Below are 14359 nucleotides of genomic sequence, written 5' to 3'. Positions count from 1 at the left end.
GTGGCCATTACAGAGACTTGGCTGGCACCAGGGCAGGAATGAATTCTCAATATTCCTGGATTTCAGTGCTTTAAATGGGATAGAGAGGGGGGAAAAGAGGAGGAGGGGTGGCATTACTGGTCAGAGATACTATTACAGCTGCAGAAAGGGTGGGTAATGTAGCAGGACCCTCTTTTGAATCAGAATGGGTAGAAGTCAGGAACAGGAACGGAGCAGTTACTCTATTGGGAGTATTCTAAAGGCCCCCTGGTAGCAGCAGAGATACCGAGGAGCAGATTGGGAGGCAGATTTTGGAAAATGTGTAAAAATAACAGTATTGTTATCATGGGTGACTTAAACTACCCTAATATTGATTGGCACCTGATTAGTTCCAATTATTTAGACGGGGCAGAATTTGTCAATTGCGTCCAGGCCGACTAGGGGGAATGCCATACTGGATCAAGTATTAGGTAACGAACTGGGTCAGGTCACAGATCTCTCAGTGGGTGAGCATCTCGGGGACAGTGACTACCGCTCCTTGGCCTTTAACATTATTGTGGAAAAGGATAGAATCAGAGAGGACAGGAAAATTTTTAATTGGGGAAGGGCAAATTATGAGGCTAAAAGGCTAGAACTTGCGGGTGTGAATTGGGATGATGTTTTTGCAGGGAAATGTACTATGGCCATGTGGTCAATATTTAGGGATCTCTTGCAGGACGTTATTGATAAATTTTTCCTGATATGGAAGATAAAGAATGGTAGGGTGAAGGAACCATGGGTGACAAGTGAGGTGGAGAAGCTAGAGAATCATGGTCTAATCAGGGACAGTCAGTATAGCTTTGTGAAGGGCAGATCGTGTCTAACAAGCCTGATAGAGTTCTTTGAGGAGGTGACCAGGCATATAGATGAGGGTAGTGCAATGGATGTTATCTACATGGATTTTAGTAAGGCATTTGACAAGGTACCACACGGTAGGCTTATTCAGAAAGTCAGAAGGCATGGGATCCAGGAAGGTTTGGCCAGGTGGATTCAGAATTGGCGTGCCTGCAGAAAGCAGAGGGGCATGATGGAGGGAGTACATTCGGATTCGAGGGTTGTGACTAGTGGTCTCCCACAAGGATCGGTTCTGGGACCTCTACTTTTTGTGATTTTTATTTAACGACCTGGATGTGGGGGTAGAAGGGTTGGTTGGCAAGTTTGCAGACAACACAAAGGTTGGTGGTGTTGTGGATAGTGTAGAGGATTGTCAAAGATTGCAGAGAGACATTGATAGGATGCAGAAGTGGGCTGAAAAGTGGCAGATGGAGTTCAACCTGGAGAAGTGTGAGGTGGTACACTTTGGAAGGACAAACTCCAAGGCAGAGTACAAAGTAAATGGCAGGATACTTGGGAGAATGGAGGAGCAGAGGGATCTGGGGGTACATGTCCACAGATCCCTGAAAGTTGCCTCACAGGTAGATAGGGTGGTTAAGAAAGCTTATGGGGTGTTAGCTTTCCTAAGTCGAGGGATAGAGTTTTAGAGTAATGACGCAGCTCTATAAAACTCAGGTTAGGCCACACTTGGAGTACTGTGTCTAGTTCTGGTCGCCTCACTATAGGAAGGAGGTGGAAGCATTGGAAAGGGTACAGAGGAGATTTACCAGGATGCTGAGAGTATGCATTATGATCAGAGATTAAGGGAGCTAGGCTTTTACTTTCTGGAGAGAAGGAGGATGAGAGGAGACATGATAGAGGTATACAAGATATTAAGAGGAATAAATAGAGTGGACAGCCAGCACCTCTTCCCCAGGGCTCCACTGCTCAGTACACGAGGACATGGCTTTAAGGTAAGGGGAGAGAAGTTCAAGGGGGATATTAGAGGAAGGTTTTTTACTCAGAGAGTGGTTGGTGCGTGGATTGGGGGGCAGGGTTTAAGGGTCGGCACAACATTGTGGGCCTGTATTGTGCTGTATTGTTCTTTGCATCTTTCTTTGCAAAAGACAACTAAAAAGCTATAAGGGAAAAGGTGAAATATGAAGGTAAACTAGACAATAATATAATGCAGGGTACCAATTTTTTTTTCAGTTATGTAAAGAATAAAAGGGACATGAGAGTTGATATTGGACCACTGGAAAATAAAGCTGGATAGAATGTTCTTGGATTTATTCATTAATGGTGTTGGATTTTTGCTATATCATACAAAGGGCTGACAAACTCACGCTATGAGTTGGTCATTCAGGTAACGAAGGGCCTCACTAATGTAAACCAGTCCATCATCACCAATTCGATTCGCTGCCAAATCCAGGATCTTTAGCGGAGTGTTGTGTCTCAGTAGCTCAGCCAAAAACTTGGCTCCATCACAGGAAATCTGATTACTGCAACAAATTAAATGATTATGTAAACCAAAAAAAGCAGTGAGTGTTTTAAATATTCTATCTAAGTAATGAGAACGATACAATTTTGTATTTTCTGATAACGAATGTATATGGCACAATTAGCAAGTCTGCTGATGATACTAAACTAGGGGTCTTGATGACAGTGAAACAGGTTACAATGATCTTGGGCTTCCAGCCAGGTACAGGTGTCAATAACAGTGCCTTGAAAAAGTATTCAGCCCCCACAATTAATTTTACATTTTACTGTCTTTACTGTTTCTAAATTTAAAATATACTGAAATGGGATTGTTTTGAGTCAACCTACAATACTTTGTGCAGTTTGTCAAACCAAAAGAACAATTCCAAAACAAAGTCAACAATTTACTTAAAATTAAAAACCTATATTGTGAGGCTGCAAAAGTATTCATCCCTTTGTAATTACAATGCTAACTTTCCTGAGGTGCAATATACGTATCAGCTTACCAATCCACCAAATTTGTTGATGTAGAAAATTGGAGGATCAATGAATTCATAAGAATAAATACCCCTCTCACTGTAAGGTTCAACAATATAGTAGATTTTCAACAGACCAAACCAAAATGAAGACAAAAAAATCATTCAAGGCAAGACAGGGAAATAATAATGGAAAAACACAAATCTGGGGAAGGTAGAAGACCATCTCAAAGGCACTGAATGTATCTTGGAGCACAGAGCAGTCTATCGTGAAAAACTGGAAATATGAAATTACAGCCACACTGCCTCAGTCAGGTTGCCCCTCTAAACCTAGCTACTGAAGAAGAATGGAACCGTGACAGCAGAAGACTCTCTGATGAGCGGAAGAACTCAGTGGCTGCAACTGGAGATGAAGTTCATGGCTCCATTGTCTCTAAGAGCTTGGGTATTTATAGAAGAGTAGCAAGGAAGATTGTTGGGAATTTCTTATTGCAAAATTAGATTGCCAGGTATGATGTTGTGGCCATCACTGTATCGTGGCTGAAGTATGGTTGTAGTTGGAAGCTGAATGGGAGAGTGAGTTTGTTGAATGCCCAACAGATAGCTTTTTAGAGCAGTTTGTCGTTGAGCCTACTAGGGGATCAGCTATACTGACTGGGTGTTAAGTCATGAACCAGACGATTAGGGTGCTTAAGGTAAAACAACCCTTAGGAAACAGTGTTTACAATATGATTGCGTTCAACTTGAAATTTGACAGGGAGAGAGTACAGTCTGATGTAGCAGTATTTCAGTGGAGTAAGGAAAATTACAGATATATGAGAGAGGAGTTGGCCAAAGTAAACTGGAAAGAGCTGCTGCCAGGGATGTCAGCAGAGCAGCAATGGCATGTGTTTCTGGGAAAAATGACGAAGTTGTAGGACATGTGTATTCCAAAATGAAGAAATACTCAAATGGTAAAATAGTACAACCGTGGCTGACAAGGGAAGTCAAAGCTATCGTAAAAGAAAAAGAAAGGGTTAATAACAAAGCAAAAACTAGTAGGAAGATAAAAGATTGGTAAGTTTTTAAAAACCTACAGAGATCAACTAAAAAAATCATTAGAAGGGAAAAGATGAAATATGAAAGCAAGCTAGCAAATAATATCAAAGTGGATCGTAAAGGTTTTTTCAAGTATGTTAAAAATAAAAGAGAAATGAGAGTGGATATAGGACTGCTAGAAAATGAGGCAGGAGAAATAAAAACATGGAACAAGGAGACGGCTGATGCACTAAATGAGTATTTTGCATTAGTCTTAACTGTGGAAGCCACAAGGAGTATGCCTTATGTTGCAGTGCATGAAAGAAGAGAAATGGGTGCAGTTACTGTTACAAGAGAGAAGTTCATCTGTTACCAGATGAACTGCACCCTCGGGTTCTGAAACAGTAGTGTTAGAAATTGTGGTGGCATTAGAAAAGATCTTTCAAAAATCATTGGAGTCTGGCATGGTGCCAGAGAACTGGAAGATCAAAAATGTTACTCCACTCTTTAAGAAAGGAGGAAAGCAGCAGACAGGAAATTATAAACCAGTTAGCCTGACCTCAGTGGTTGGGAAGATGTTAAGGATGAGGTGACGGACTACTTGGTGACACAGGACAAGATAGTACAAAGTTAGCATGGTTTTCTTCAGGGAAAATCCTGCCTATTGAATCTGTTGGAATTCTTTGAGGAGATTACAAGTAGGATAGATAATAGGGGTGCAGTGGATGTTGTATATTTGGACTTTTAAAAAGGCCTTTGACATGGTGCCACACATGAAATTGCTTCCAAGTTAAGAGCCCATGGTATTACGGGAAAGTTAGCTGATTGGTAGGAGACTGCAAGTGGGGATAAAAGGATCCTTTCCTGATTGGCTGCCAGTGACTAGTGGGGTCAGTGTTGGGACTTCTTTTTATGCTGTATACAAATGATTTAGATGTTGGAATAGATGGCTTTGTTGCCAAGTTTGCAGATGATATGAAAATTAGTGGAGGGGCAAGTAGTGTTGAGGAAACAGGTTAGATGCAGAGGGACTTAGACAGATTAGAAGAACGGGCAAGAAAGTGGCAAATGAAATACAATGTTGAAAAATGCATGGTCATGCAGCTTGGTAGTTGAAATAAATGTGCAGACTGTTTTTGAAACGGGGAGAAAATCCAGGAATCTGAGATGCAGAGGCTCTTGGGAGTCCTTATGCAGAATATCCAGAAGGCTAACTTGCAGGTTGAGTCAGAGGTGAGGAAGGCAAATGCCATGTTAGCATTCATTTCAAGAAGTCTAGGACACAAGAGCAAGGATGCGATGCTGAGGTTTTATAAGGCACTGGGGAGGCCTCACCTTGAGTACTGTGAACAGTTTTGGGCTCCTCATCTACGAAAAGATGTGCTGGCATTGGAGAGGGTTCAGAGGAAGTTCACAAAGATGATTCCAAGAATGAACCAGTTAAGATAAGAGGAACATTTGATGGCTCTGGATCTGTACTCACTGGAATTCAGAAGGATGGTGGGGTGGGGGTGGGGGGGATCTCATTCAAACCTTTTGCCTAAACAGAGTAGATGTGGAAAGGATGTTTCCTATGGTGAGAAAGTCTAGGACAAGAGGCCACAATGTCAGGATAGAGGAGCATACTTTCAAAGCACAGATGTGGAGAAATTTCTTTAGTCAAAGGATGGTGAATTTGTGTAATTTGTGGCCAAATGCAGCTGTGGAAGCCTGGTTGTTGGGTGTATTTAAGGCAGAGATTGATAGGTTCTTGATTGGACATGGCATCAAAGGTTACAGGGAGAAGGCCGGGAACTGGGACTGGGGAAGAGAAAAAAAAAGGATCAGCCACGATTGAATGGCGGAGCAGACTCGATGGGCCAGATGGCCTAATTCTGCTCCTACGTCTTATGGTCTTATGAAAGAAGCCCTGGCTAAAAAAAAGCATATCCTTGCCTGTAAAGACTTTGCAAAGTGTCACTTAAAAGATATTAAAAAGATGTAGAAGAAGGTCTTGTGATCAGATGAGACTAAAATGGAACTTCTTGTCCTCAAAGCTAAACAGTACATGTGATGCTGATCTAATACTAGACATCAGACAGGTAACACCATTCCTAATGTAAAGAATGATGGAGGTAACGTTATGCTCTGAGGGTGCTTTTCAGCAGCAGGTACTGGAAATCTGGTCAGGGTTGATGGGAAGATGAATACTACTAAATGCAGAGAGATCCTGGATAAAACCTGCTAGCCTCTGCCAGAAATCTTAAACTGGTAAGGAACGTTGTCTTTCAGCAGGACAATGACCCAAAGCAAACTGCCAGAGCAACTATGGAATTGCTTCAAATGAAGAAAACTGATGGCCTTGAGTGACCCAGTCCAAGTCCTGACCCAATCAAACATCTCTGGCAAGAGTTCAAGATTGCTGTCTACTGTCCACTAACCTAGCAGACGTTCAGCAATTTTGCAAGTAGGAATAACATAATCTTGCAACATCACATTTTGCAAAACTAATAGAGATTTATCCATTAAAGACTATAAGACCATAAGTCCAGAAGACATAGGAGCATAATAGGCCATTCAGCCCATCGAGTCTACTCCGCCATTCCATCATGGCTGATCCTGGATCCCACTCGACCCCATGCACCTGCCTTCTCACCATATCCTTTGATGTCCTGACCGATCAGGAACCGATTAACTTCCGCCTTATATATATGCACAGGCTTGGCCTCCACTGCAGTCTGTGCCAGAAAATTCCACATATTTACTCTTCTCTAGCTAAAAAAATTCCTCCTTACCACTGTTCTTAAGATCTCCCCTCAACTTTGAGATTATGCTCTCTAGTTCTGGATACCCTCACCATAGGAAACATCCTCTTCACATCCGCCTTATCTAGTTCTTTCAGCATTCGGTAGGTTTCAAGGAGATCCCCATGCATTCTTCTAAATTCCAGTGAGTACAGGCCCAAAGCTGCCAAATGCTCCTCATATGTTAATCCCTTCATTCCCAGAATAATCCTTGTGAACCTCCCGTGGACTCTCTCCAATGACACCTCCTTTCTGAAATATGGGGTCCAAAAGTGTTGACAATCCTCTAAATGTGACCAGACTAGTGCCTTATACAGGTTCAGCATTATCTCCTTAATTTTTATTCTATCTCCCTTGAAATAAATGCCAACATTGCATTTGCCTTCTTTACCGCAGATTCAACTTGTAAATTAACCTTCTGGGGGTCTTACACGAGGACTCCTAAGTCCCACTGCACCTCTGATGATGGAACCTTCTCCCCATTTAAATAAGATTGCACTATTGTTCCTTTCATCAAAATGCATTATCATACATTTCCTGACACTGTATTCCACTTGCCACTTTTTTGCCCATTCTTCCAATATGCCTACGTCCTGATGCAATCAAGTTGCTTCCTCAGCACTACCGACCCCTCCACCTATCTTGTTAACATCCGTAAACTTTGCCACAAAGCTCTCAATTACATTATCTAAATCATTGACAAATTCTGACCCCTGAGAAACATCCCTAATCACCACAGTCAACCAGAAAAAGCCCTTTTAATTTCCAGTCACTGCCTGCTGTCTGTCAGCCATTCCACTAACCATGTCAGTATCTTTTCTGTAACACCACAGGAATTTATCCTGTTAAGCAGCCTAATGTGTGGTACCTTATCAAATGCCTTCTGAAAATTCAAGTAAATGACATCCACTGCCTCTCCTTTTCCCACCATCCTTCTTACTTCCTTGAAGAACTCTAACAGATTTATTAGGCAAGATTTCCCTTCACAGAAACAATGCTGACTTTGACTTATTTTATCATTAATCTCCAAGTACCTTGAAACCTCATCCTTAACAATAGACTCCAACATTTTCCTAAGTATTGTTAGTCTAACTGACCCATAATTTCCTTTCTTTTGTCTTCCTTCCTTTTTAAAGAGTGGTGTGACATTTGCAATCTACCAGTCGTCTGGGACCAATGAATTACCAAGTAATCTTGATTAGTTTTGGACATGGGCTGAGGAATGGCAAATGGATTTCAAATTTGATCAGTATGAGGTCATGCTTTTTGGACATTCAAATGAGGATAGGATATGTGGAACATATGGAGCCGAGACTGAAAGTGAAGAGTTCATTAAAAGTGGCTGCTTTTGTGAATAGGCTAGTGAAGGAAGTGTTTAGCATGCTAGCCTTCATCTATCAGGGCACTAAAATTAGAGGTAGGGGCATTATGCTGCACTTATACAAATTGTTAGTGAGACAACACTTTGTACAGTTTTGGTTGCCCTGTTATAGAAAAGACATTGTCAAACTGGAAAGGGGGCAGAAGAGATCTATGAGGATGTTGCCTGGTCTAGAGGGTCTGAATTTGGTCTGAATTATAGGGAGTAATTGGCTATGCTGGATCTTTATTCCTTGGAGTGTAAGAGAATGAGAGTTCATCTCATAGAAGTTTATAATTAGGCAGTTATAGTCACTTTCCCAGGGCTAGGAAATCCAAAACTCAAAGGCGCAGATACAAGGTAAGAGAAGAGAGATTTCAAAGAGCCCTGAGAGGTCTACGACTCTATATGATGTGTGGAGCAAGATTGCTTTTAACACAGAGTGGTGGGTACCTGAAATGCACTGCTAGGAGGCAGTGGAAACAAGTATGCTAGATGCATTTAAGAGGGTCTTGAATGGCAGATGAATATGTAGAGAATGGAAGGTTATGAACACGTAGGCAAAAGGGATAGGTTAATTACGCATTCAATTATGACTTTAATTAGTTCTGCACAACATTGTTGGCAGGGCCAGTTCCTGTGATGTACTGTTCTGCATATCTTTTAATGAGACTAGGGCATACACCATGAACATATGGGTTTCCATCAGGTCCTCCAAGCAGTGCCTGAGGGATTCGCTGACAGAGTTTAAGTATGAAGAGAGAGACTGCAAATGCTGGAATCCAAAACTCAGTGGGTCAATCTGCAAAGAAGAGGGAAACTGGCATAAATCACTTGTTCCACTTGAGACCCTGCATCAAGACACATGATGTAGGGTCCTGAACCAAAACATTGACTTGTGCCTTTGGCCTCTACCAATGCTGATCGACCCTCTGAGTTTGCCCAGCGTTCTGTTTTTTCTGATACCCATTTAAGAAGTGTCCAGAGAGCACCGGAAACATTGAAATTCATGGGTCAAGTTTTGGAAGACAAAATTAATAAAGTCGGATGCCCACTAGTCTGTGTCCATGTGGTGGGTGATGTTTCAATACTGTGTGACTCTATACTGTGAGAGTATGCATTATGATCAAAGATTAAGGGAGCTAGGGCTTTACTCTTTGGAGAGGAGGAGGATGAGAGGAGACATAATAGAGGTATACAAGATATTAAGAGGAATAGACAGAGTGGACAGCCAGCGCCACTTCCCCAGGGCACCACTGTTCAACACAAGAGGACATGGCTTTAAGATAAGGGGAGGAAAGTTCAAGAGGGATATTAGAGGAAGGTTTTTTACTCAGAGAGTGGTTGGTGGTGGAATGCACTGCCTGAATTAGTGGTGGAGGCAGATACACTAGTGAAATTTAAGAGACTACTAGACAGGTATATGGAGGAATTTAAGGTGGGGGGATATATGGGAGGCAGTGTTTAAGAGTCGGCACAACATTGTGGGCCGAAGGGCCTGTACTGTGCTGTACTATTCTATGTTCTATCAGTATTGTAGGTAGGTGGTTACCTGGGCAATGTTCATTGTGTTGCATAGACGTTTGATCTGCAACTCTGTTTGAAATTTAAAGCTTCTGATAATATATCAGGCAACAAGTTAAAAGGAAGTGAACAGAAAAACTCAAAAAATACAAATGCTGAATAACAGTTTGGCATGGACCAAATGGGCTGAAAGGCCTGTTTCTGTGAAGTGTTCTATGATTCTATCTAAAATAATCAGGAAGTATTCAGCAGATTAGACAATGTATGTGGGAAGAGGTAAAGTGTATGCAGCATTTATTGTTCTTTTAATGAAGCCATCACTGATGTTGATCTTTTCTCTAATACATAGACTGAGATTTTTATAGTTATTAAATGGAGGAGCAGTTCTTCATTTCTCTGTCACCATCACACAATACAGAATTACAGATGCGCATGGGAAAAGAAACAACCATTTAGCCCATCGTGCCTATTCTGGACAGAAAATGTATGTTACCAGCGGAGATCGAGAAAGCGGAGAGTCTTGTTTTTAACTAGTTGTTCACAAAGTTGCTGAACACCAAAGTCTTTTATTCCCATTTTTGCTAAGTGCAGCTCCTGTAGCGATTGGTTAACTTGAAGCATGTTAGCCATATGCACAGTCATTTCTTCCTAAAGGCAAGCAATATGACAGTGTAAACTTACAATAATGATACTCTGGACCAGTGAATGAAGCTGATAAAGTAAAAAGCAGAAAATACAGTACAACTTTAACAAAGAATTCTTCTGTACATTAATATATTTGGTCAAAAATTCACTAACATTGATCAGCAGAATCAAAATTTTCATTGCATAAATAAGACCATATGACATAAGAGCAGAATTAGGTCATTACACCCAGTGAGTCTGCTTCACCATTCCATCACGGCTGATTTATTATTCCTTTCAACCACATTCTCCTGCCTTCTCCCCATTACCTTTGACACCCTGACTAATCAAGAACCTATCAACCCAAGGTGTAAATACCCCTAATAACTTGGCCTCCAATACACGGTTTGTGGCAATGAATTCCACAGATTCACTACCTTTTGGCTAAAGAAATTCCTACTTATCTCTAAGTGGACATCCCTCTATTCAGAGGCAATGCTATTTGGTCCTAGACTCCTCCACGATAGGAGGCATCCTCTCAAAATCCACTCCCTTTGGGCCTTTCAATATTCCAGAGAGATTCCCGCACCCCCTTTCTTCTAAACTACAGTGAGTACGGGCTCAGAGATATCAAAAAGCTCCTTATACATCAACCCATTCCTTGCTGGAATCATTCTCATGAACCTCCTCTGGACCCTCTCCACCAGATGATCAGATTGGGCTACAATTTCTTCTGTTTGTTAATATATTTGAGCAAAGATTCACAAACATTAATGGTCAAAATCATTTTTTTCATTGCACAAGTACATGTCTGCACAGGTACAATGAAAAACTTACTTGCAGCAGCATCACAGGGACATATCGGATACATAACATTCACAAGATAAGCATAAATTAAAGCTAAATTATTCAAAATTCCAGAATAAAGAACACAATTAGCATAAAATACACGTCCATTGTAGTGCAAAGTGGTCCGAGCATTGCTATGCTGAGGTGTGATTAGGATTGTTGCGCTTGGTTTTTCAAGAACTGAATGGTTGAAGAGAAGTAACTGTTCTTGAAAACACAAAGTACACTGCAGATGCTGTGGTCAAATCAACATGTACAACATACTGGAGGAACTCAGCAGGTAGGGCAGCATCCGTGGAAACGAGAAGGCTGGTGGGTGCCAGGTAAAAAACCAATCAGAGAAAAGATCAAGGGGAAGCAGGGAGGGGATAGGCAGGAAAGGTGAAGGAGGAATGTAAGGGGAAAGCACTATGGGTAGTATAAAAAGGCAGAATCTTGAGAGAGGTGATAGGCAGCTAGAAGTGGAGGCAGAGTGAAAGTGGGATGGTAGAAGGGAGAGGGAGGGAATTACCAGAAGTTGGAGAATTCGACGTTCATACCAACCCAGACAGAGACTACCCAGACGGTATATGAGGTGTTGCTCCTCCAACCTGAATTTGGCCTCGTCATGGCAGTAGAAGAGGCCATGTATGGACACATCCGAATGGGAATGTAAAGCAGAATTGAAGTGAGTGGCAACCGGGAGATCCTGTCTGTTATGGTGGACAGAGCGGAGGGGCTTGACAAAGCATTCCCCCAATCTGCGTTGGGTCTCGTCGATGTAGAGGAGGCCACACTGGGAGCACCGGATGGAATAGATGACCCCAACAGACTCACAAGTGAAGTGTTGCTTCACCTGGAATGACTGTTTGGGGTCCTAAATTGGCTGTGCTGAACCATTTTTCTGCCTAGTCCCACTGACCTGCAACTGGCGCATATCCCTCCATCCATGTACCTGTCCAAGTTTTTCTTAAATGTTAAAGTGAGCCTGCATTTACAACTTCATCTGGCAGCTCATTCCACACTTCCACCACTCTGAACTGTGAAGAAGCCCCCCTTCACCCTTAAACCATGTCCTCTGGTTTTTTTTTTCCCCTAGCCTCAATGGAAAAAGCCCGCTTGCATTCACTCTATCTATACCCATCACAATTTTATATACCTCTATCAAATCTTCCCTCATTCTTCTACATTCCACGGAATAAAGTCCTAACCTATTCAACCTTTCTCTGTAACTCAGTTTCTCAAATCCCAGCAACATCCTTGTAAACCTTCTCTGAACTCTCTCAACCTTATTAATATCCTTCCTGTAATTCGGTGCCCAAAACTGTACACAATACTCCAAATTTGGCCTCACCGATGTCTTATACAACCTCACCATAACATTCCAACTCTTGTACTCAATACTTTGATTTATAAAGGCCAATGTACTAAAAGCTCTCTTTACTACCCTATCTACCTGTGACACCACTTTTAGGGAATTTTGTATCTGTATTCCTAGATCCCTCTGATCTACTGCACTCCTCAGTGTCCTACCATTTACCTTGTATGTTCTACCTGGGTTTGTCCTTCCAAAGTGCAATACCTCACACTTGTCTGTATTAAACTCTATCTGCCATTTTTCAGCCCATTTTTCCAGCTGGTCCAGATCCCTCTGCAAGCTTTGAAAACCTTCCTCACTGTCCACTATACCTCCAATCTTTGTATCATCAGCAAATTTGTTGATCCAATTTACCACATTATCATCCAGATCATTGATATAGATGACAAATAACAATGGACCCAGCACCGATCCCTGTGGCACACCACTAGTCATAGGCCTCCACTCAGAGAAGCAATCCCCTACTACCACTCTCTGACTTCTCCCATTGAGCCAATGTCTAATTCGATTAACTACCTCACCATATATACCTAGCGACTGAATCTTCCAAACTAACCTCCCATGCAGGACCTTGTCAAAGGCCTTACTGAAGTCCAGGTAGACAACATCTACTGCCTTCCCTTCATCCACTTTCCTGGTATCCTCCTTGAAAAACTCTAATAGATTTGTTAAACATGACCTACCACGCACAAAGCTGTGTTGACTCTTCCCAACAAGTCTCTATCCATCCAAATACTTGGAGATCCTATCTCTTAGTACTCCTTCCAATAATTTACCTACTACTGATGTCAAACGTACTGGCCTATAATTTCCCGGATTACTTTTTGAGCCTTTTTTAAACAATGGAACAACATGAGCAACATGAGCTCCAATCCAGCAGCTCACCCATAGATACTGGCATTTAAAATATATTTGCCAGGGCCCCTGCAATTTCAAGACTAGTCTCCTTCAAGGTCCGAGGGAATACCCTGTCAAGTCCTGGGGATTTATCTACTCTGATTTGCCTCAAGATTTCAAGCACCTCTTCCTCTTCAATCTGTATAGGTTCCATGACCTCACTACTTGTTTGCCTTATTTTTATTGACTCCATGCCAGTTTCCTTAGGAAAAACAGATGCAAAAAACCATTTTAAGATCTCCCCCATTTCTTTTGGTTGCATACATAGCCGTACACTCTGATCTTCAAGAGGACCAATTTTATCTCTTACTATCCTTTTGCTTTTAATATACCTGTAGCTCTTTGGATTATCCTTCATTTTGACTGCCAAAGCTACCTCATGTCTTCTTTTAGCCCTCCTCATTTCTTTCTTAATTTTTTTTTTGCACTTTTGATACTCAAGTGACTTATTTTCTCCCTGTTTCCTATACATGTCATACATTTCTCTCTTCTTCTTTATCAGAGTTCCAATATCCCTAAAGAACCAAGGTTCCTTATTCTTATTCACTTTGCCTTTAACCCTGACAGGAACATACAAACTATGCACTCTCAAAATTTCTCCTTTGAAGGCCTCCCACTTACCCAATGACATCCTTGCCAGAGAACAACCTGTCCTAATCCACGCTTTTTAGTTCCTTTCTCATTTCTTCAAATTTGGCCTTTCTCCAGTTTAGTACCTCAACCCAAGGACCAGATCTACCTTTATCCATGATCAATTTGAAACTAATGGTGTTATGATCACTGGAACCAAAGTGTTCCCCTACACACACTTCCGTCACCTGTCCTAACTCGTTTCCTAATAGAAGATCTAATATTGCATCCTCTCTAGTCGGTACCTCTATATATTGATTTAGAAAACTTTCCCGAACATATTTTACAAACTGTAACCTGTCTAGACCTTTAACAGTATGGGAGTTCCAATCAATATGTGGAAAATTAAAATCCCCTACTATCACAACTTTATGTTTCCTGCAGTTGTCTGCTATCTCTCTGCAGATTTGCTCCTCCAGTTCTCGCTGACTATTGGGTGGTCTATAATACAACCTCATTAATGTGGTCATACCTTTCCTGCTTGTCAGCTCCACCCATATGGCCTCAGTAGACAAGCCCTCTAATCTGTCTT

At 41.6% G+C, this 14359-nt stretch overlaps 1 protein-coding gene across 9 annotated transcripts in view; it reads right to left on the bottom strand.

The window, feature by feature from the left end:
• lrrc34 (leucine rich repeat containing 34) overlaps nucleotides 1-14359 on the bottom strand; it is a 102508-nt gene that overhangs the window by 47224 nt on the left and 40925 nt on the right. For all 9 annotated transcript variants that reach the window (XM_059991026.1, XM_059991053.1, XM_059991004.1 and 6 more), the window contains 2 exons: nucleotides 9964-10118; nucleotides 2178-2333 (listed from right to left, as the gene is read on the bottom strand). In XM_059991026.1, the coding sequence (XP_059847009.1) occupies nucleotides 2178-2333; nucleotides 9964-10118 (311 nt within the window). The remainder of the gene's footprint in view (nucleotides 1-2177; nucleotides 2334-9963; nucleotides 10119-14359) is intronic.

The sequence above is a fragment of the Hypanus sabinus genome, chromosome 2 (assembly GCF_030144855.1).
Source record: "Hypanus sabinus isolate sHypSab1 chromosome 2, sHypSab1.hap1, whole genome shotgun sequence".
In the NCBI taxonomy this organism is placed as follows: domain Eukaryota; kingdom Metazoa; phylum Chordata; class Chondrichthyes; order Myliobatiformes; family Dasyatidae; genus Hypanus; species Hypanus sabinus.
The sequence above is the reverse complement of the archived record's forward strand: the minus strand, read 5'-3'. Positions and strand labels throughout refer to the sequence as shown.